The 23,808-nt window shown below is 40.6% G+C and overlaps 1 protein-coding gene across 1 annotated transcript in view; it reads left to right on the top strand.

Moving 5' to 3' along the window:
* Window positions 1-1,848: 1,848 nt before the first annotated feature.
* The window catches only part of slc1a7b (solute carrier family 1 member 7b), a 51,616-nt gene continuing 29,656 nt past the window's right edge, over window positions 1,849-23,808 (top strand). Inside the window, exons 1-2 of the mRNA XM_004552926.3 lie at window positions 1,849-2,231; window positions 23,402-23,481. Of these exons, the coding sequence (XP_004552983.1) occupies window positions 2,091-2,231; window positions 23,402-23,481 (221 nt within the window). The 5' untranslated portion in view covers window positions 1,849-2,090. The remainder of the gene's footprint in view (window positions 2,232-23,401; window positions 23,482-23,808) is intronic.

The following is a 23,808-nucleotide window of genomic DNA, read 5'->3' as shown; positions in this document are numbered from 1 at the left end:
ACGCTGAATGGCATGCTTGAATATTGCTTGAGAATATATTTGACTGTGTTACAGACTAAGGGACATTCTCTGCTGATAGACGTCCACGCCTCGAAGGAAGTCGATCCACGGATTAGGCCTTGGAAACCGTTTCCTTCAAATATAACCTCAGATAAGCTACAAAACATGACTTATCACATGATATAATTATTTATTTAACAAAAACTAAGCTAAAAGCAGTGCGTGAAAAACTAATTACACCCCTTCTGCTCTCAGGAAATTAAGTAACTAGCGACAAGAGCTGATAATCAAATGCACTTGATTAAATGCTCATCGGCATCTAAAGTGTGAAACCTCTATAAAAGCAGATGTTTTGGCAGTTTTCTGAGCTCCAGCATTCAGGTGTGCATTAAAACAATGCCAAGGAGAAAAGAGATCAGTAGTGATTTTAAGAAGCAAGTGCTGCAGCCCATCAGTCTGTGAAGGCCTATAAGATCATTTCCAAACAATTTAGTCCACGATTCTCCAGTGAGAATGATTATTAATAAGTGGAAAACATTCAAGACAAATATGTCTCAACTCTATAGGCCTCATTTAGCATCTTAGAAGTAACATACAGTTAAGAGGAAACTGAATACGTATGATGTGGTATGTTTGGAAAGGTTGCCAGGAGAAAGCCTATTCTCTCTAAAAAGGAACGTGGCAGCATGGCTAAGAGTGGCAAAGCTGTATCTGAAGAAACCAGAAGACATCAGGACAGATGAGATTGGGTGGCTGTGGCTGAGGTGGTAGAGCAGATCAGCTACTGATCGCAAGGTCGGTGGTTCGATCCTTGGCTTCCCCAGTCTGCATGTCAAGTATCCTTGGGCAAGATACTAACCCAAATTGTCCTCCGATGCGTTCATCGGAGTGTGAATGCAGGTTAGTTTGCACTTGTGTATAGAAGTGGGTGTGAATGGGTGAATGAGGCATGTTGTATAGAGCACTTTGAGTACTCCAGGAGAGTAGAAAAGCGCTATATAAGAATCACTCCATTTACCATATGTCCTACCAGCTGCCAAGTAGGGTGTTGGAGGGCTGATGATTTGGGCAGTCGCTGAGTTGAACCATAAACTCCACTGTTTACAAAAGTATTCTAGAGTCGAATATGAGGCCATCTGTCGGTCTGCTAAAACTAGGCCAAAGCTGGGTCATGAAACAGGACAATAATCCAAAGCACAGCAGAACAGAATGACTGAAGAATCAAGATGTTCCAATGGACCAGTCAGACGTCCAGACCTAAACCTGACTGAGATGCTTAAGACCTTAAGAGAGTGGTATATAAATGGATGCCCACAAACCTCAGGGAACTGAAATAACATTGTTAGATGATATGAGAGATTAGTGTAGTTCATTTACTGACACAAATGGCACAAATGCCCAAATAGTGAAAATTGTTAATTAAAACATCTTCATTGAATTTGTTTAAGGTTGAGGAAGATCTTATTTGGGTATAGTAAAATGGTGACAAGGTTTGGAAGCAAATTGTCCAAAATCCTGTATGAGCATTGTTCTTGGTGATACTGGGTTGCAAACCCCAGGATCATCATGAATTCTGCTTTGCTGATTTAGCCAACATAAAGTTTTCAAAAAGCAGTTCTATGACCACTGTGTGTGAGACATATCCCCCTGTTTTCTCAGAGGGTCCGTAAGGTTACTCTGCTAACCTTTGTCAAATTGTTCATGGACTTTTAATCCAGCTTCAGACCTATTTAATACAGTTGCACTATAACAGGATTGGGAATCTTTAACCCCCTGTGACATGGTTGCCAGCTGTTCCCACCCACTCACAGTGGGTCAGCCCACACAGGGATGCTGATGGGTGGGGCAGGATGGGAGGACATGCCTGGAAAGTGAGAGGATCCTCTTAGCTTAGTGCAGATTGCTGCAGCGTAAAGACAAGAGGAATGCTGAGCCCAAAGGTGCTTTAAAACGTCGCAGAGGAGTGGATATTTTGCATAGTTTTTCTTCATTCATTTTATATTTTTCCTTCATTCTTACACCTGGAGTTTAAAGCTTTGGTTGGGCCATATTTATGGATTGCTGAGAGGACAGACGACAGGTGACTCACAATGGCCATGGCTTTGGATGCAGTGTGGGTGAGGGTGAAGAATGTTTGCAAGCAGAACGGGCTCCTCATCATGTCAGTGATGGCTGTGGTCATTGGATGTCTTTTGGGTTTCTTCCTGAGGACACGGCGTCTCACGGAGCAGGTCAGTGTGTCTCCTCCCCTTGACCCAGTGTGACGTCATGCAGAGAGAATCCTGTATGTATACTCAGTACAAAGACATAAGGTTGCTGTTTTCATCAAATTGAGAAAATGATGCTTATATTAGCCATGTAAAGCATTATTATTCATACCAATATTTTCCCAGTTTTATTGAAGTTCAGCCTTTAACCCTAAACTGCATATTGGCTAAGTGATAAAGTGCTTACCCTTGTACTGTTTAATAAAGGCTGTCATCAAAAACTAAAAATCGTCTGAATTTTCAGAAAACAGACCTTATTTCCAGGAAACCTACTGCATTCATAACAATATCAAATAATAACAATTTGAAAGCGATCGCAATAATTCCCACAGGAGAATGAAAAACCCTCTGGTTGTATTTGATAAAATTGTACTACACTCTCTGCAATAATGAGGATTATAATGCATTGCAGGAAGTAGTTGTGTGTATTGCTAGAATGGTGAGGAAACAGGCAATAACAAAGCGAGTAAGACTGGCTAGCCAGGAGTTTAGTGTATAGCGAGATAATAACCTGAAACACTGGATGGAAAGACCAGCAGTCTCCATATTTAAATTCCTAAGTTTATTGGGGAAGAGCTGGAAAAACATTGTGGAAGCAAATCAGTCAGAGGCTTCAGCAAAAGTGTTATTGTAAAATTTTCAAAAGAAATGATGCGTTTGTTTTTCTGCTAAATGAGTGAAAAGTTATATTAGCACACTCTTGATGGTACTCCTGCTTTAATGTGTCTTTGCACTGATTTTACATTTGCTTCTGTCTGGATAGAGTGTAACTGTTTTGGGTAGAGATGTCTCCTAAACACATGCAGGAGCAATAAAGTTCCTTTTTGAAAAGAGCACAGCAAGAAGAATACACTCACCAAATGGATGTGTGATTGTTCCTGTTCAAAGTGGCTGTGCAAGTTGTGGGTCTTAGCTTTCCTAAGAACTGCTCATTCATACAACACGAGTGACTAAAGTAGTTTTTTTCCACCATAAATTAAAGGTAAAAACATGCATGAAACTGAATAAAAACAAGAAAGAAAAGCACTGTGTACTCATCTAGCTACCTTCCTAAGCAGTACTTTGAGATTTAGACCATTAGTGTTGAAATCTTTTGGATGAATGAATAAAAATTGAATTCTACTGAGCTGTGATTGATAAATTTGGGTGGAAACGCCTTGGGAATGCATTCATGTCTCTGGAGTGTGTGCGTGTGTGGGGGGGGGGGGAAGCTGCATCTACACTGGAAGTGATCCACTCCTTGCACACTGCTTTGAAGCTGAAAGTTACCTAATTAGTAGGCAATTGTCTATTCTATATTCAGCATACATGTCAGTCACTGGTACATGGTGATGTTATTGGTAGTCATTTCATTACTGCAGCTGACTCAGAGAGGAGAGACACACAAAACACAAAACACAAAATACAAAACGATGCACTTAGCTCTGCATCACTTCTACTGAAGGGGAAACTTTTAGCTGCCACTATAATAAAAGGAATAAGTATAGTAAGCAAAAGCTGTTTACTTGTTCATATATCAAACCATAGTCGTGTGCATTAAAATTTGCTGATTGCCAGTGACTCCCAAAAGCAAATATGAGCCCTCTGAATTTAACATTTAACAAGTAGCCATAAATGGATAAGAAGCTGCAGTCCAAATATTAGGTAGCAGAAGCTAACTCATAACATAGGGCCAGCTAGATGCCTACAAATAAAATACCAGAAATTCACTAACTGAAGTGCAGCCCTCCTGGTCTGTTGGCACAGTTAACTGCACAGCAGATCATATTATTTTCTCAGATATTTTACTCCTTTCAAGGCTCCAAAGCGCTCCAAAATGAACAAGGTCGAGAGATTTAGTTCAGTGGCTCATATCGCCTGAGGTAAAGCATAGCAGACAGAAAGTGATTGGCCTGCAGTCTCCTGTGTCAGCATCCACCTGCTACTCAAAGTACCATACATATGTATGATGTATAGCTTAAAGCCATATCAAAATTTAACCTGGTTATATTAATATTCATCTTCGCTCTCAGGAGCTTAGTGCATTCCAGCACGGTACTCTGGTAGGATGCTACTTGTGCAACTTGTGCTCACTACAGACTGCTGACTATTCTATAGTCATCTGTTAGTGTTGAAGCGATTGGGAGCGATCGCAACTCAGCCAAGAAGTGGCAGGCCACGTAAAATCACAGGGCGACCTTCAAACTTCACGTGACCTTCCGATCAGCTCGAGAAGAGTGCGTAGAGAGCTTCATGGAGTGGGCCGAGCAGTTGCATCTAAACCAAACGTCAGTTGCAGTGGTGCGCTCTCAGAGATGTGCTCTCTGAAATGACGAATCACACTTTTCTGTCTGGCAATCCATTGGATTAGTCTGGATTTGGCAGTTGCCAGGAGAATGGTATTTGTCTGACTGCATTGTGCCAAGTCTGAAGTTTGATGGTGGAGGCATTACAGCATTGGCTTGTTTTTCACGAGCTGCCCTCAGTCACCTTACTTCCAGTAAAAGAAACTCTTAATGCTTCAGCATAACAAGACATTTTTGGCAATTTCATGCTCCCAACTTTGTGGGACCAGTTTGGGGATGGACCCTTCCTGTTCCAACATGACTGCACACCAGTGCACAAAATAATGTCCATAAAGACATGGATGATTATCCAACATCGGTGTCTGACCTCACAAATGTCATTCTGGAAAAATGGACAAAAATTTCAACGCGCTCCTAAACTTGGTGGAAATCCTTTCCCAGAAGAGTTGAAGCTGTTATAGCTGCAAAGGGTGAGCTGACATCATATTAAACCCCATGGATTAAGAATGTGATGTCACTCAAGTTCATATGCATGTGAAGGCAGATAAGCAAATACTTGGCAAAGGCAATACAGTGTCTCTCGCTTACTCTAAATTTCTAAATAACACCACATACTACATAAACACTGGCCATTTGAACCCCTTTACAGTTGTTTTTCTGGTGATGCTGTGCTGTTACTATATAAGAGAATTTAAACCAAAAGAGAAAACAATAACTTAGTTGCTATATTTATTATATCCCTCGTGCAGAGGAAGTATTTGTGTTCCTGTGTGTGTGTATTCATGTTTGTTGTCATTAATTTATTAAAGCATGTACAGGAAACCTAAGCATTCATTTACAGTAAAGTTGCTTCGGTCAACAAGCAGCTTTAATGGGATCCGTAAACAAAATGCAGCCTTTTTCTTTCCCATCAGCCTTCTGTCTAAAGCTCTGTCAAATTCTCAAATAGACCTAAAAATAGCTTGTGGCTCCTTTACTCTCACAATAGGGGATTACAATCCAATCAAATAAATGCTTTCTCTAATTGTACATCAAATAAAAGTGCCTGTCAGTGGGGCTCATCGCAACCTACACAGAAGACATTTATGTTTCAAGGCAGATTATCTGTTTCTGCTCTGAACCCCCAAACACAGATCCTCTCTGTGTTTGGGGGTTCAGGGCATAAACAGGAAGTACAGCTAATCTTTTTAAGTGTGTTTTTGTGTTTGTCTGTGTGTATGTGAGATAAGACTTAGCTTGTTTCGGGGAGCAGGGGGATTGGACTGTGCAGCAGAAAAATGAAAAAAGAAGAAAAAACAAAAACAAAGATAATATTCAAAGGAATTAAAATCTGAAGAGAAGAGACATCCTAACATTTTTTAGCACAGGAATATATGAAGTACAAGTGTAGGACTGGGTACTGGGTGGGTGACTAGATTACAGTATAATGGAAGTCTGTAGAAGCAGCCCATTAGTTGCAAATTTCACAGTTAGACTGACAAAGAATGTAAAAATAACTCAAGATTATTTCTGTGATGAGATCGCAACAGACAGATGCACAAATACCTGGTGGAGCTGGTGATTGTCATCGGGAAAATATTTTGCCATAGGGACACACACACTGGAAATATTTCTCAGAGATTTTGATCCATATTGACATGAAAGCAGAGTTGCTGCAGATTGTATATCAAAGCCATGATGTGAATCCCTTGTTTCACCACATCTCAAAGATGCTCTGGTGACTGCAGAGGCCATTTGAATACAGTGCAGTCATGTTCAAGATTCCAGTTTGAGGTGACTGGAGGTTTGTGATATGGTTCATTATTCTGCTGAAAGCAGCTGTGGTCAGAAAGGGCTGGACATGGTCAGCAACAAGGCTCAGTGCACTATTTGTACTAAAGGGCCCAAAATGTGCCAATAAACACACAACATTACATCATAACCAGCCTGAACCACTGATACGAGGCAGGTTGGATTGAGGCTGTCATGTTGTTTATGCCAAAGTGTGACAATCTTACAATCCAAACGTTGCTGCAGAAAATGAGAATCATTAAACCAGGTGACATTTTCTCTAACTTCCTACTACAAACTTTTGTTGAGCCTGTGTGAATTGTGGTCTCAGTTTCCTGTACTTGTCTGACACCTGGTGTGGTCTTCAGCTGCTGCAGATGCATAGATAGATAGACTTTATCATTCAGACTTCATTCATACACCATTCAGTGCACATCAAAACTACTCAAACTTCTCAAAAATACTGAGACTAGGCCGTCTGCCAGTAACAGCCGTATTCTAAGTCACTTAAATTATCTTATGCTCTAATGCTTTGTCTGAAGTTCATCAGGTCATCTTGGCCATGCCTGCATTCCTAAATGAGTCACCGTGATCTGATTGGCTGATTAAATATTTGCATTAATGAGCTTTTGAAGAGGTGTACCTAATAAAGTGGCTCTTGTATATTTTTGACTGAAGCACTGATTAGACCTACACTTTTTTTTCAGAGTGACTGAAAGCCCCAAGGTGAAGCAGCTAAACTCGAATAGTCTGTTTTCCATACTTTTCAAATTAATTCAGCTCAGTTTTATTTCTATAGCACAATGTTATAAAAGCAGCTGCCTCAAAGCCTTTTATATTGCAGAGGAAAGACAACATTAGAGAAAACCCCTGTTTCATACTGAAAGAGGAAAATTATTTCTGCATATTTGATGTGAGAATGAATTAGTAAAGACCACAAAGTCAGATTCGGGTTTGCGTTTCTCTGGGTTTTTTGCACTTTTGTCTTTCCTCTTTGCTTCATAAACAGCAAAGAGGCAGATTAGAAATTTGAAGGAATGGCAGCACAAGTCACTAGCTGGAATCAAACTGCAGCTGTGGTGCTGGGCATTTTCACATCTCAAGGTGTCAAGGTATTGTCATTTTGTTCAATGAATCTGGTTGCAGCCAGTGTGGTATGTGTATTTTAAAATGACCTTAATGCAAACAGAAGAAGAATATTTATCAAATAAAAAGTATGACCAGTGTAGTTATGATCTTGCTGTCACTCATTTGGTTGCTTCAAAGATGGTAGCCAAGTCTGAGACTGGTCACGGTCACATGCCATCTTCAAAGTAACTTTGTAACTTGTGATAAAGTGGCAATTAGACAGAGTCAGCCTGCTGTTTATTTGTGTTTGAATGGAGTTAGGCAGGCAATTACATGCACTCCTTTGTCTGATTAAGTGTGATAAATCTGTTGCAAGTCTACTGCAAATCTGTTACCCTCTACATACGGATAAAAAAAACCCTCACAATAAAGAACATCACATTGTGTTCTGTAGGAAAGACTAATTCTGATTGGTTGCAATATGTTGGTTATCTTTCTGCAAGTGCAACAAATTAAATTATAAATTGTAACTATTTGCAAGCCTTCAAGTCGCCTCCCACTAGGCAACCTGTGCAATCACTTTGCAACTGAAAGTGCTGGTCCAGAGGGTGAGGGTAAACAAAAGGAAGAGTGAAGTGTAAATAAGACAAACAGACAGAATGAGAGAGAAACAGGACTAAACAAAGAGCAGAACTAATAGGAGCAGGTGAAACTGATGACAGCAATAAGATTTTTGAATTTTTGAAATAAAACTGGGGAAAAAGTGAAGGAAAAACAAGCAGGGAAGCAGACAGGGAAGCACTGAAGGGAAACTGAGGTATTAGAAATACAAGGAGTCCATTATGGTACAAGCACCATGACATAAGATGTCCTTTGGCGCCAGAGATAACAGTTCTATTAAATAAGAAATAATGTTCAGCAGGTCTGACATGATGACATAAGCTGTGGAAATAATATCATTTCTTGGCAGAAAGCTTTACAAGTTCTGGAACCTATATTTTCAGTTATCCCACCAATAATGCCTCTCTTTGAAGCTTCCAGAACCTACAGCTTTCAAACTCACAGCTCACATTTTGTAAAGTAACTTTTCCAATCCCATATACATATATATATATATACACTCAACAAAAATATAAACGCAACACCTTTGTTACTGCTCCCATTACCCATGGGATGGACGTAGAGACCTAAAATTCATTCCAGATACACAATATAACCATCCCTCCCAAACAGTGGTCACAAATCAGTCCAAATGTGTGGTAGTGGGCACATCTGCTATATTGAGATAATCCATCCCACCTCACAGGTGTGCCACATCAGGATGCTGATCTGACATCATGAGTAGTGCACAGGTGTACCTCAGACTGCCCACAACAAAAGGCCACCCTGGAATGTGCAGTTTTTTGCGCTATTGGGGGTCTGGGGACCCAGAACCGGTCAGTATCTGGTGTGACCACCATTTGCCTCATGCAGTGCAACACATCGTCGCATGGAGTCTATCAGATTGTCAATTGTGGCCTGTGGAATGTTGGTCCACTCCACTTCAATGGCTGTGCGAGGTTGTTGGATATTCGTGGGAACTGGTACACGCTGTCGTATACGCCGGTCAAGCACATCCCGAACATGCTCAATGGGTGACATGTCCGGTGAGTATGCTGGCCATGCAAGAACTGGAACATTCCCAGCTGCCATCTGCCCTGAACAATGTGAACCATGATTCATCTGTGAAGCGCACACCTCTCCAACGTGCCAGACGCCATCGAATGTGAGCATTTTCCCACACAAGTCTGTTACGGCGACGAGCTGGAGTCAGGTCAAGACCCCGATGAGGACGACAGGCATGCAGTTGAGCGTCCCTGAGACGGTTTCTGATAGTTTGTGCAGAAATTGTTTGGTTGTGCAAACCAATTGTTCCAGCAGCTGTCTGGGTGGCTGGTCTCAGACGATCTTGGAGGTGAACCTGCTGGATGTGGAGGTCCTGGGCTGGTGTGGTTACACGAGGTCTGCGGTTGTGAGGCCGGTTGGATGTGCTGCCATATTCTCTGAAACGCCTGTGGAGACGGCTTATGGTTGAGAAATGAACATTCAATGCACAGGCGACAGATCTGGTTGACATTCCTGCTGTCAGCATGCCAATTGCACGCTCCCTCATTGCTTGTGGCATCTGTGGCATTTTGCTGTGAGACAAAACTGCACATTCCAGGGTGGCCTTTTGTTGTGGGCAGTCTGAGGTACACCTGTGCACTACTCATGATGTCAGATCAGCATCCTGATGTGGCACACCTGTGAGGTGGGATGGATTATCTCAATATAGCAGATGTGCCCACTACCACACATTTGGACTGATTTGTGACCACTGTTTGGGAGGGATGGTTATATTGTGTATCTGGAATGAATTTTAGGTCTCTACGTCCATCCCATGGGGAATGGGAGCAGTAACAAAAGTGTTGCGTTTATATTTTTGTTGAGTGTATATATATATATATATAAAAACACCCAGCACGCCCCTGCGGGCGGTTTATCCTTCAAGCTCGGGTCCTCTACCAGAGGCCTGGGAGCTTGAGGGTCCTGCGCAGTATCTTAGCTGTTCCCAGGACTGCGCTCTTCTGGACAGAGATCTCCGATGTTGTTCCCGGGATCTGCTGGAGCCACTCGCCTAGCTTGGGAGTCACCGCACCTAGTGCTCCGATTACCACGGGGACCACCGTTACCTTCACCCTCCACATCCTCTCGAGCTCTTCTCTGAGCCCTTGGTATTTCTCCAGCTTCTCGTGTTCCTTCTTCCTGATATTGCTGTCATTCGGAACCGCTACATCGATCACTACGGCCGTCTTCTTCTGTTTGTCTACCACCACTATGTCCGGTTGGTTAGCCACCACCATTTTGTCCGTCTGTATCTGGAAGTCCCACAGGATCTTAGCTCGGTCATTCTCCACCACCCTTGGGGGCATCTCCCATTTTGACCTCGGGACTTCCAGGTTATACTCGGCACAGATGTTCCTGTACACTATGCCGGCCACTTGGTTATGGCGTTCCATGTATGCCTTGCCTGCTAGCATCTTACACCCTGCTGTTATGTGCTGGATTGTCTCTGGGGCATCTTTACACAGCCTGCACCTGGGGTCTTGCCTGGTGTGATAGACCCCAGCCTCTATGGATCTTGTGCTCAGAGCTTGTTCTTGTGCTGCCATGATTAGTGCCTCTGTGCTGTCTTTCAGTCCAGCTTTGTCCAGCCACTGGTAGGATTTCTGGATATCAGTCACCTCCTCTATCTGCCGGTGGTACATACCGTGCAGGGGCCTGTCCTTCTATGATGGTTCCTCGTCTCCCTCCTCTTTCTTGGGTTTCTGCTGCCTGAGGTATTCACTGAGCACTCGGTCAGTTGGGGCCATCTTCCCAATGTATTCTTGGATGTTCGTTGTCTCATCCTGGACTGTGGTGCTGACACTCACCAGTCCCCGGCCCCCTTCCTTCCGCTTAGCGTACAGCCTCAGGGTGCTGAAGAAGGGACTGCTCTCACAGCTAGAAGGGACTGCTCTCACAGCTAGAGATTGACGAGGTACAACACAAATGCTACGGCAAGGAGGAGTCAGGACGCCAGGTCAGGGGGGAGATATCATCGCCCCCACCCAAGATTGGGTACATAGCCCCAAGTGCGATAGGAGAAGGACCGTTGAGTGCGAGAGGAACTGACCTGAAAAATAGGATCATGGCCAAGCTTGAAACCTGGATCCCCCGTAGCCGGTTACCAAGATTACGTGAAGTACCCTCAGAAGGTCTGCTAGATGATGTTAATGCAGCACTACGGACAATACCTACAACCACGATTACCGACACTAACAAGCTGATCTACAATACGGCAGCAGTGATCAGTGAGATGCTTGGCTACAAGTTGAACAGCCACAAGGGGCAGTACCCTCCATGGAGAAGGAGGCTAGAGGACAAGATCAAAGTAGCACGGAGGGAGGTTAGCCAACTAACGGAGTTGCAGAAAGGTGCGACAAAGAAGGTGCATAAGAAATACAGCAAGCTGTCCATACCTGAGGCCTTGGAAACTGCCAAGCAAAGACTCACAGCCTTGGCCAGCCGCTTGAGGAGGTACACCAGAGAGATAGAAGGCAGGAGAATAAACCAGCTGTTCTCCACAGAACCAGCAAAGGTGTACTCTCAGTGGCAAGGGAACAATAAGAGAACAGCACCACCAAGGCTGGAGACGGAGCAATACTGGAAGGGCATATGGGAGAAGGACGCAACCCATAACGGCAATGCTCAGTGGCTAGTGGATCTGAGGGCAGACCACAGCGACCTCCCTGAACAGGGTCCAGTAACCATCACAGTGGCAGATATCCAAGAAAGGGTCTCCAGTATGAAGAGTTGGACAGCACCAGGGCCCGACATGGTTCACGCCTACTGGCTAAAGAAGCTGACTGCACTCCACGAGCGTCTGGCAGCACAAATGAACCAGCTGCTAGTTAATGAGAGACACCCAGAATGGCTAACCGAAGGTCGGACGGTCCTGATCCCCAAGGACCCCAAGAAGGGACCGGTCCCCTCCAACTACCGACCAATAACCTGCCTCAGTACTACATGGAAGCTCCTGTCAGGCATCATATCGGCTAAGATGAACAGGCACATGGGTCAATACATGAGCGGGACACAGAAAGGAATTGGCAAGAATACCAGAGGCGCAAAACACCAGCTACTGGTAGACAGAACAGTCAGCCGAGACTGCAAGACCAGACTGACCAACCTGTGCACTGCCTGGATTGATTACAAGAAGGCCTATGACTTAATGCCCCACAGCTGGATACTGGAATGCCTAGAATTGTACAAGATCAATGGGACCCTAAGAGCCTTTATCAGGAACTCAATAGGGATGTGGCGTACAACACTAGAGGCCAACTCCAAGCCCATAGCACAAGTCACCATCAAGTGCGGGATCTACCAAGGAGATGCTCTGTCCCCACTGCTGTTCTGCATAGGCCTGAACCCCCTCAGTGAGCTCATTAACAAGGCTGGCTATGGATACCGACTACGGAACGGAGCAGTTGTCAGCCACCTCCTGTACATGGATGACATCAAGCTGTATGCCAAGAGTGAACGAGACATCGATTCACTGATCCACACTACCAGGCTATACAGCAATGACATTGGAATGTCGTTCGGACTGGAGAAGTGTAGTCGGATGGTAACAAAGAGAGGGAAGGTAGTCAGAACTGAGCGGATTGAACTACCAGAAGGCAACATTGCAGACATAGAGGACAGTTACAAGTACCTGGGGATCCCGCAGGCGAATGGGAACCATGAAGAGACCGCTAGAAAAGCTGCAACCACCAAGTACCTGCAGAGGGTCAGGCAAGTCCTGAGGAGTCAGCTGAATGGTAAGAACAAGATCCGGGCCATCAACACGTACGCCCTGCCCGTGATCAGGTACCCTGCTGGGGGTAATAGGCTGGCCAAAGGAGGAGATAGAAGCCACTGACATATATATATATATATATATATATATATATATATATATATATATATATATATATATATATATATATATATATATATATATATATATACATATATGCAACATAGCTGTATTACAAAACATAAACAACATGTTTGGTATATATAACTATAACGAACTTTTCTCAGTGATGCTGTTTATTGTACTCTAATGCTTCATTGTGTCACACTTGGTTGGTGAACCTTGTCAAATTGTACTGCCCAGTTCACTGCACACGCACACACACATGCAGGCATACGCACATTGACCCTTAATGCCTGAGTGCAAGATGAGCAGAGCTGCAACAGACCTTCTCTGCTGGTCGTATGCAAGTGCTAATCCTGCTCTTACACAGCAAACTAAGCTCTCTCTGCTTAACAGAAAAGCGCTTTAGCTATCATAATGCATCCACTTCGCCCTGCAGACCCTCAGTCCACTGTCTGTACACCTCCCCCCTGACACCATCCCTACATTCATCAACTCTGTGCAAAACATGACTTTCATAAGTTGATGGATAGTGTACTGGCATTTTTAGCTTCTTAGCATGCTGGACGCCTCTTGTTCACCACACCTTTGCAGCATTTTCTTTTTTGTGACAACTTAGACAGTTTTTGCTTTTAAAATAATAAGAGACTAACTTTGCACTTTGCACAGCCTGGAAGTATAAATAAGACTGGAACAACATTTACAAGAATCAATCAAGCAAGCAACTGCCAATTTTGTTGCTAAACCAAAATTTAAAAAGAAAAAAAAGTTCGATCTGAAGTAAAAGAAAAAAAAACTGCAGTAACTATGACATTATTACATATCAATGGGTCACCGAACACACATCTGCAAAAAGCTTTATTCATGTCAACACCTTTTATGTTTTGTGACAAAATATGAGAAAAAACTCATATATACAGTAACGGACATTTTGATCGTGCACAAACACAGACACACACACACGGTTACACACACAGCCTTACAAGGTGAAAATTAAACTAACAATGCAATTGTGTTTAGTAACAATACAGTTATTCTGAATGGAAAATCCTTGACCTTCATTAATATTTCAAGGAAGCTTGAATTATTTATGAAAATGTGTCTTTCCAAAAACAATTCTCTAGTTTTGCTCTCTGCTCAGTGTCTTGGGTGTGAGGTGCATCCTTTCTCAGAGTTACAGTTTTATTTTTATTGTTTTGTTTTGTTTTTTAATGAAAAACTGTTGGTATGAGTTGTGGGTAGAGACCAAAAGCATTATGGGGTCAGGAACTTGGTTATTCAGGAGGGCTTAGAGTGGGGCCATTGCTTCTGATCGAAGAGAGCCAGTGGAGTTAATTCAGGCATCTGATGAGCGTGCCTCCTGGACGCCTCTTAGTTGAGGCTAGGCTCAGACACAGGATGCTGGAGAAATTGCATCTCTCCACTGGTTTGGGAATCCCTCAGTCTGTCCTCAGAAGTGCTGGAAGAGGTAAGCATGGAGAGGGAGGTTTTGGCTAAGACCACTGCCTGTGCGATCTACATCCAGATGAGCATTTTAAAATGGATGAATGGACTTCTGCAGCCAGACTGTTTACTGAACATAACTCACAATGCAGGAATGTCAGAAACAAAAAAAGAAAAAGGAAGATTTTTCCTTTTTGGTCCTTGAAGTCAATAAAACTGCAGCAATTTGTGTCACATAGAGTGACGTCAGCAACTTTCCACAGCAGTTGGTCTGCCAGCTAGAAGCTAATGCTGCTTCATACAACTCAAATAAGGGAATTAAATATATATAGTTAACTACTGCTAATCAATTGCTACACACTGTCTGCATGTACTGTATGAACTCCCAGTTTACCTATGAAAACATATAGAAGTAAAGAATAAATCATTGAGTTTTCCATTCTAAAGGTGACATCACAGTGACTTTCTTATGGTAACGGTTTTCTTCTGTTTGTTTGTTTTTTTCTTTTTGTTACTCACCTTTTTATTTATGACACATCCGTAGTCCATATAATTATTGCCTCAAAGTTGGACTAATTTAAAATTTTATTATAAGAATGTCCCTTTAGTTCTTTGAAAAACCTCCAGCTGATCCAAAGTGTTGCAGAGGGAAGGTTAACATGAAGTACAAAGAGAGATGGAATGTTTAAGAAATCAGATTTTTTCAGTGCTCATCTTAAGGTATTTTTAAAGCCTCTTTAAAGAAACACCCCACTGTGTAGCACTTCTCTCCTCAGTTCCACACACCAAACAGAAACTGTTTAATCTCATACAAAAAGTGCAGGGACCACATTTTTGTGTGCAATCAATGCGGTAAGATACTTTACTGAAAATGACTAGGTTGGTTTAACAAAATGATAAGCAATGACACCATATCAAGATCAAAACAATAAAGAGCAAGCCCACAGTTGCAAATCAGCAGCAGGAGAGTCTATGACCTGTGTACGTGACAAATAAAATTTGAATTTGAATTTGAATTTGAATAGTATGAATAGCATAATGAAGTTGCATTTAGAGGTTGGGACACAGCATGATGGATGACTCAGACAGCACAGCAGTGTGGATTTTGCGACATACCTCAGATGCTAAAAGCAGCGATAAAGTATAGAACAACAACAAAAACAAAGTGAACAATATATTGATATTTATCTTTATAAATTCATAAATGCTGTGATATGGGATTCAGCTGCACTTCCACACTATACTCAGATAGCTTGACTCCTGTCCTCTTTCAGCAATAACCCCCCTCAGTGAACTCCCTCTGTTATCCCTGGAAAACAATATTACACTTCCATGCCAGCGCCATTCATTTCTCTTTTCACTAGTTGTATTTTGGACAGTTTAAAATATTTTCAGACCTTTATTCCTCCAAATATTTTTTAAAAGAAACAAATTAATTCCTTTAACAAACAACTATGATGAATTTCAATCTGGCTAATGGTATTTATAGATCATTAAGACTGACTCTCAGAATTATTATTCTCTACTCAAACTCTTATCTAATAATGTTTGCAAAGAGGCGCTTGATCTAAGTTATATTTTTGAGTTCGACTTGTACCCCTGTTCCCCAAATTACTAAAGAAGTGCTGTTTTACTCAAATGAGACATTAATATGGTGTGTGTTTAATTTGGTTGGTTAGATATCAAGTTGTGTTGCTTTTTGAATGCTTTTAATATAAATAACTTTGTATCTTTGGGTCTGATCATGATTAGGGAATTAGGTGGTGATAAGTCTGGACCAAGGCTAACTCACAAACACAATCATATTGCCAGGGGATCTAGGGGCTCAGATCACTGCAGCGCTGTACTGGAGCCTGTGTATTCCTGTCAATTTGCCTCCCTGTATAAATAATTCCTGTAAAATGCTCTCCTTGTATCATCCCACCAATTTCTAGTGGGATTAGCTCAGGACACCGACTGTTTTTAAAGCCACCACATCTGTTTGCTTGGGGTCACTGCCCTGTTTTCAGCCTATCTGTGAAAATGTGCACCGCCACAGCTCTTCTAGATTTTTTTGTGAGTGACTAAATGTATAACATCCAACAATCAACACAAAAGACCATGATTGCTATTGGCAAGGAGTCTTCACAACTGAACGCTTGCAACCTTTCATTTTATATGGATACCTCGTAAACAAAGAGCTGCATTTTTACACATTGAAAGAAACAAATTATTGTTTAACTGTTTCTGGTCTCTACCAACTCCTAAAGAAAATATGTGGCTGAATGTTAGGCTGAGAGTAGTGAGAATGAATTAAAAGACTAAAGCTATACAAAAAAATGTAAAAACAAAAAAACATAAAAGTAAAATAGTAAACTGAAGTTTTGCAGGGAAGAAAATTGTCTACGCTGTGATTACAGATATTGTGCCTGTAATAAAAATGTGTAATCACCACACTGAAAAGCATTGCTGATTGAGGAAATCATGTTTGGCTGGTTTACGTAATTTATTGATTACAGAGATTGTTTGTCCACGTCAACAGTCTCTCTCACAAAAGGAGCTCCACAAGGTCCTGCACACACGATTTCAGATAAGTGGAGGATAATGAATGGATGGACAGACAGACAAGTCGATTTTGAACAAATAAATACAAATACAATAAAAATAAGCCCATCTCCACACAGTAGTCTAAATAAGGTAGAGAACAGTAACAGATTTTTCACATGTAAATGGCCTGTATTTATATAGCGCTTTACTAGTCCCTAAGGACCCCAAAGCGCTTTACATATCCAGTCATCCACCCATTCACGCACACATTCACACACTGGTGATGGCAAGCTACAATGTAGCCACAGCCACCCTGGGGCGCACTGACAGAGGCGAGGCTGCCGGACACTGGCGCCACCGGGCCCTCTGACCACCACCAGTAGGCAACGGGTGAAGTGTCTTGCCCAAGGACACAACGACCGAGACTGTCCAAGCCGGGGCTCGAACCGGCAACCTTCCGATTACAAGGCGAACTCCCAACTCTTGAGCCACGATCGCCCCATGTGACATTTCCAGCAAATTTTGTCAGCTATTGTCACACCCACAAATTGAGTTTTATGCACTTTTTCTAAGCCAACCCCTCTATTTGTACCTGAACTTAATTATTTGTTTAATGGCTACAATATACCATTCACATTTAACTGACCTGGCGGTTGTCATTTGGATAGATGGATGGATGGACTTACATAAACTTAAAGGGCCTTTAATTCATGTTCATATGTGATTAGGTGTCATGTTATTAAAAATTGATATTTATTTGAATTCATGAATTATTATTTATTATTTAGAATAAACATATTTTTATATTATATTATTATTATTTTTCTATTATATCAAATTATTATTTTTAGAAACAGGAGCAAGCAACATAAGACTTCACAGGAACATAACAGAAGCTTTGACAAAGGGAAAAGAGGATTATTATACACAGAGTAAACACTGGGCGAACAAAACAAAGGTGGAAGTATTGACAATCTAACAGACAGAGCTTAAAAGCCAAAAGAAATCCAGATTATACACAGTAAACTCTGTGGTGCTCATGCTCTAATAATACATCCGGTGGTTCTGAATCCAGCACAGCACCTCTAAGGACTCACTTTTTTCAATTACCATTTGTATTTTCTAACTTCAAAATTGAAGCCTCAGTCACATGTTTAACATTAAAATAAATAAACGATACACCTTGTTCATCTCGTTTTTAGTATGTGAAAACGTTATAACACCTTCATTATTAATAAAGGGCATTAACCAATTAATTTAACACAAGATAAAACCACCCTCTATTTATGATGGGATGAGAAGAGAATAAAGAAAACGTAAAAAACATAAATACTTTTATGTAAGGTCTTGTGTAGCACATATTCAATTGATCTTTATATTCTGGTGCATGAAGTGTAATTATATTTTAAATTGCATGATCCTGGTTCAGAGCTTTGAAACTGCACTGCGCCCGTAGAGACCACTTGGGAGGAAAGAAGCTTTGTCAAGCAACTGATCCACTGCCAGTTTCATTTTGGAGATATGCGCTCTGGCTGCATGGGATGGAAACAGCACAGCTGATAGAGAACAGCTGTCCGCTGTTGCACTGGACAGAGGCCAGTGTTAAGCCTGGTGGACTCACAAACACACAAAACCCCACAGGATCTGCCGACAAACTCCCCAAAACTTGCATATTAGATTTACCTCTCTGTGCTTAGCCATGACTCTCACCTCTTTTCCTGTTGAAATATTCCTTCCACCTACGCCAGTCTCTATTGAGTAATAGAGTCTGTGAGAGGAATGAACAACAAGGTCTACTTTACACACCAGTGATGTTGCTTTGGGAGTTTCTTAAAGTCAATCAGAAGGGATTTCTTTCCATAAAACTGAGTAATAGTCAGTTGAACTCCACTTTCACAGTAGGTGTTGATTTTGTGATTTGTGAAAGATTTTTAAAAAATGCTTTTTTTGAAATATAAGTGTCTTTGATTAGACACTTAAGTTTAAAACTACTCTTTCTATCTTTGAGATACAACAGTACGACTCATCAGTCGTACTGTTATTGAAAGTATCTGCATGTAATGATGCATGAGATGGTTATGAATAATTTTTTCTCTATTGGTTATATTTTTATTTGTGAAGAAACTTGTGAGCTCATTACTAGTTAAGGTTCAAGGAAAGTTTGGCTCAGCAGACTGATTCTGGCTACAGTGTTGAAAAGAAAACTGGGGTTGCTCTTATTTTCTTCACTAATGAAAAGTAAGATGTCATTTTAGGAGGGCTTTTATATAGAGCAATAAACTATTTTTCCAGGTTAAATGAAGATCTTCTAAAATAATGAGATACCATTTTCTCTCTAACTTTTGGGTTATCTGCTATAAGGTGCACATTAGAGAGTTATACCAGGAAGTCAAGTACTTGTGATTTGAGGCTTTCTTTTTCAGAAGCGCCACAGTATCCAGAGTCATGCACAATGTCGATGTGACACCATTAACAAGATAATCGACCTCTGTGGGAGTAGCAGCTCTGCACTGTGTTGACATAATAAGTGGAGGAAAAATATGCTTAAATGTAATTACTGCGCTTTCAGAAAGACGTCTACAGTAATGAAATGTATTACCCACTATTGAGTAATCCATTATTGTAAATTTAAGTGTTATTAAGAAGTAATCAGACAAAAGAGGGTTTTCAGGGAACACTGCATAAATGTTCAGTTCCTATGTCACATGTCAGAACAAGATCCAGGGTGTGATTGAAGTGGTGGGTGGGTTCTTTTACATTTTGAGCCAATTAAGTTTAATAATAGGTTAAATGTTTCTTTTGATCTTTCTTGTTGCCATCACTGTGCAGCACTATGATGAGTTGGGCATTTTCTGAATTGAATGAATGAATGATATTAAATCTTATAAAAATACAAAACAAACATGATCTTATTGCTTTCCAGTGTATTGTTTTTGTAAGTGCATTCATTGTAATCATTAAGAAACATGTCAGAGAAATCTCCTGTGATGGGTCCATTACAGTACAGGTTTAAAAAAAACAAAAAAAACACCAAAAACCAAGCTAAATTTATATAGGTAGTCCTGTATTCATCTAGAGAACATGCAGAAAGTAAATTTGGTAGAGTTGAGACATGGGGCAACAATGCAGAGCTGAAATGAAAGGCCTGCTTAAGTGAAAATAAAGGGAAAGCACAAGAGACAGAAGACTTACAAAATAAATCTGGAAGCAACAAAACACAGAAGCAAAACTAATACATGACTGAACATGGAGAAACACAAAGGAGGCTACAATCAACAAGGAAATCCAAATTCAAAAAATAGAGGACAACAAAGGTCAAACAAGAAAGCGACTACATGTTTTCTATTGACCGTTTTCTATTGACCAACTGGGGTAATTTCTGAATAAAATGAAATCTGAACATATGCAGTGAAAAGCAGGGAAATGTAAGCTGTTGTAGGTCAAAAGCTGGTATGTCATCCATGTTAATACACTGTCCATATGTGTAAGCCCGCTCTGCTGCAGCTGTTTTTTTCCATCTGATTTAACAAATCTCTGTTTAATGCTTAACAACTTCTCATGTAAACATCAAAGAAATGCAACACCAGTGAAAGGTAACAGTGAGATTTTTCTTTTTCTGGACCACTTTAACATCACATTTTCCATCCATGCGATAAATTGATAGCCTGGTACTCCCACGACAGGCTTTCAATTTATCGCAGGTCATGAACTTACAGTTGTTCCAGTATGTTATAATAAACTGCCAGTTAGGGGGGAAAATCTGTATATACAAATGAAAGCAATAGAAGATCTGAGGCTTTGTGGGATTTACAACCTTGATAAAATACTCATCACCTACCTTGTTCCAACTGGAATTACAAAATCACTGCTTTTGTGACAGCCAGGGACATAATTTCATCTCAAGGCTAAAGTCAACATCAAAGTCAATCGGCCTTGGCAACACAATTGCCTTTTTTTGCTTTTTAAACACTTTTAACAATTTGTTAATTCACCCTGTTAATTTTTTTTCCACTTATTCAGTCAGGAATGAATCTGAATTAAAAAGAAATGACTAACTGTGTGGCACTCCCTCCTCAATGACGGAGAAATTGTTAGCGATTTTCAATAAGGATTGATACTTTGTTTGTAATTCTAAAGTTCAGTATGTAGCCCACTGAATTGAAACAAAAAAGAAGCAGCACTGCAGTAAATGTCCAAAATGTTTGATATGTCAGTGATGGTAGCTCCAGCTAGCTGGGTTTTAAACGCTAGCATCAGAGCTACCAGGGTTATAGTTTGCCTAGTTGTGCCACAGAGCCAGTTTTATGAATAAGAGAGCTAGCTTTCTGCTACAGCTGTTAATATTAATGTACATAATTTCTTTATGGATACTTTAATATGATTAGGTTATGATTAGTGTTGTTGTTAGGCCCACCCAGTAAAGTATCTGTGCCCCCTTAGCTGAATTCTATTAATAATAAAAGTTGCATTAATTCATATAGTTTGTTAATGAAAACCTTAAATAGCCATATTAGTAAAAAGTCATAGCTGTGCAAGTTTTTCAGTGCTTCTGTAGCAGTCCTGGTAAAAGAAGAAGACAGAGTGGATAGGCCAATAACAGTCAGACTGCTTCTAATGTCTCTTTGAAACCAAAAATACCTCAGTCGTCAGTTTGTGCAACTACTTTTAAAGCATGGAGGTACTGAAAAACTGCGAAACAAGTAGAAATGTGCTGAGGAGATTCTGTGTTCACAATTAGCTGGTGAGTTCATTGATCCACTTTCAGAAAAAATGTTTCTCCTTTTTGTTTCCTGCTTTCCCATATGGAAAAGAAATAGTAAAAACTTATATGTGACTCATGAAAGTGGCCACTTTCTCATTACTTTCATATATTGTTTTAGTAAGTATCCAAAACATACAAGTTTCATTATATAATTTTTCAAGGGATCTTATATCTGTTTTCACGCTTGTATGCTTTTCATACAAGTTTCACACAAGACAGATACAAACTTTATAAGATTTATATATATCTTTTCCATATGGGTTGCCTCTGCAATTTAAGACAGGTATTTTTAGACTGTTTAAAATTGTGGCTACATTATTTTATGGGTGTACTGTGCATGTATGGTTATAATTGTGCATAGCATGACTTGAGCCAAGTGACCACCTGTCGACTTCATATGGTCTGCTGCTAAACCTGGGTTAAAGTCTAAAGAAGGGAGAAAATATTCACATATTCAAATCTTGGTTTTCAGTTACAACTGCTATGAAATGATCGCATTTGTTACGCTCTCCTCTTTTAGCCAATTACTGAACCTAAAGACAATACCTGAAGAACCCTTTTCTCTATACTGACATAAGCTTGTAGATGATGTGGTGGCTCTTAACACTTTCTCCAGCTTCTCTTTCACCAATTCACCTCCATCTTTCCATCATACAAGCTCCCATGTTCTTTCTCTCATTCTTTGTGTTTATTGTCAGCGTGCTTCACCAAGTAGAGTGAATTTCAACCAGCATACACCTGCTCCTTGAGAGGATTCAAAAATAGAACATTTGATCCGTGAGTGCTGGATTTGTTTCCCATCTTTTGAGATTTGAGTCTCTAAATGATGCCCAAGTTTGGGCTCTGAGGCACATACTGTTTTGTTACTTAGTATGTATTGCTACAATTTTACAGAAACAAACCACTTTTAAATACAGGTTGCTACGTGATACTGTGAGCCACCGTTATTCTGCTGCAACCAGCCCTCATCTAAGGGTGTTACATCTATCCTTTAGATGAAATGATCTCTTTTTCTCAAATTCCACACATTGTTACTGTTGTGAAAATCAAAATTTCAAATACCATTTTGCTTGTTAAACTTAGCATAAGGACAAAAAAATGTTGTTTTCTATTTCTGCAAGTCTTGTGATATTTTGTTTCTCAACCTGGCAGAGGTGTGGGAAGGACAGTGATGAATCAAAAGATTTTCTGTACTAGGAAATCTACAATATTTAAGTGTAATTCAGCATCACATTTTTTATAATGGCTTGTGCTGGATGTGCATTTTCTTCCTGTATGATGGTGGATGTTAAGAATGCTGGGAGTGACCAGGAGGGACAGGATTAGAAAGGAGAACATAAGGAGGGAATGCTGAGGCTGAGGTGCTTGGAGACAACATTGGAGACACAAGGCTAGGACAGTTTGGAGAACACGCAGAGGAAGAAGGCTGAAGATGGAGCTGCCAGGCAGCAGTAAAAGAGCATGTAGTGAAGGATGACATTCAGAGAGTTGGTGTGACAGAGTGCAAGAGATAGGGTGAGATGAAGGTGTTTACAATGCAGATTAAACATGTACCCATTTATTAGCAAAGAAGAAAAATAGGAAAATAGTCAGAGTCTCATTTCTGTCCATGAAACTGAATTTTTTTTTTATAACAGACATCTAAACTCTTCAAAAGGTAATTCATTATGTGTCACTGTCATGCCCTGCTCCTGTTCATTATTTCTTTTTAAGTAACATAAGGTCCTTTTCAAAAATCTGTGTGATAGACTTCCTAAAATTACCCGTGACCATTATTTCTCTTCTCTTACCCTGACAGGAGGTGAAGTACTTTCAGTTTCCTGGTGAGCTACTAATGAGGATGCTGAAGATGCTGATTCTCCCACTCGTCGTGTCCAGGTACCTGCACGTCAGTACAGCTCTAACACAATGACCCAAATCACTACTTAACTTAGCATATCTAAAGTTTCCAGTAATGTATTCAGTCGGTTATTAAGACATACATACATTTACATTCTGCTGGTTTGGGATAATTGACATTGGAATCAAGTTTGACAAAATATGTGAATCTAAAATAAAATAAAAATAAAATGATATATGTACTTAATTTTAAGTCCATGTGAATAGAAAAAATAGAAAAATAATGTGATCAGCTGCTTACCTGTACTGCAAGTACAATAAACTGACAGTATTGTTTGCCTTTGATTCCTAGCTCCATTTGCGCTT

Source organism: Maylandia zebra, linkage group LG23 (genome assembly GCF_041146795.1).
Source record: "Maylandia zebra isolate NMK-2024a linkage group LG23, Mzebra_GT3a, whole genome shotgun sequence".
Taxonomy (NCBI): Eukaryota; Metazoa; Chordata; class Actinopteri; order Cichliformes; family Cichlidae; genus Maylandia; species Maylandia zebra.
The sequence above is the reverse complement of the archived record's forward strand: the minus strand, read 5'-3'. Positions and strand labels throughout refer to the sequence as shown.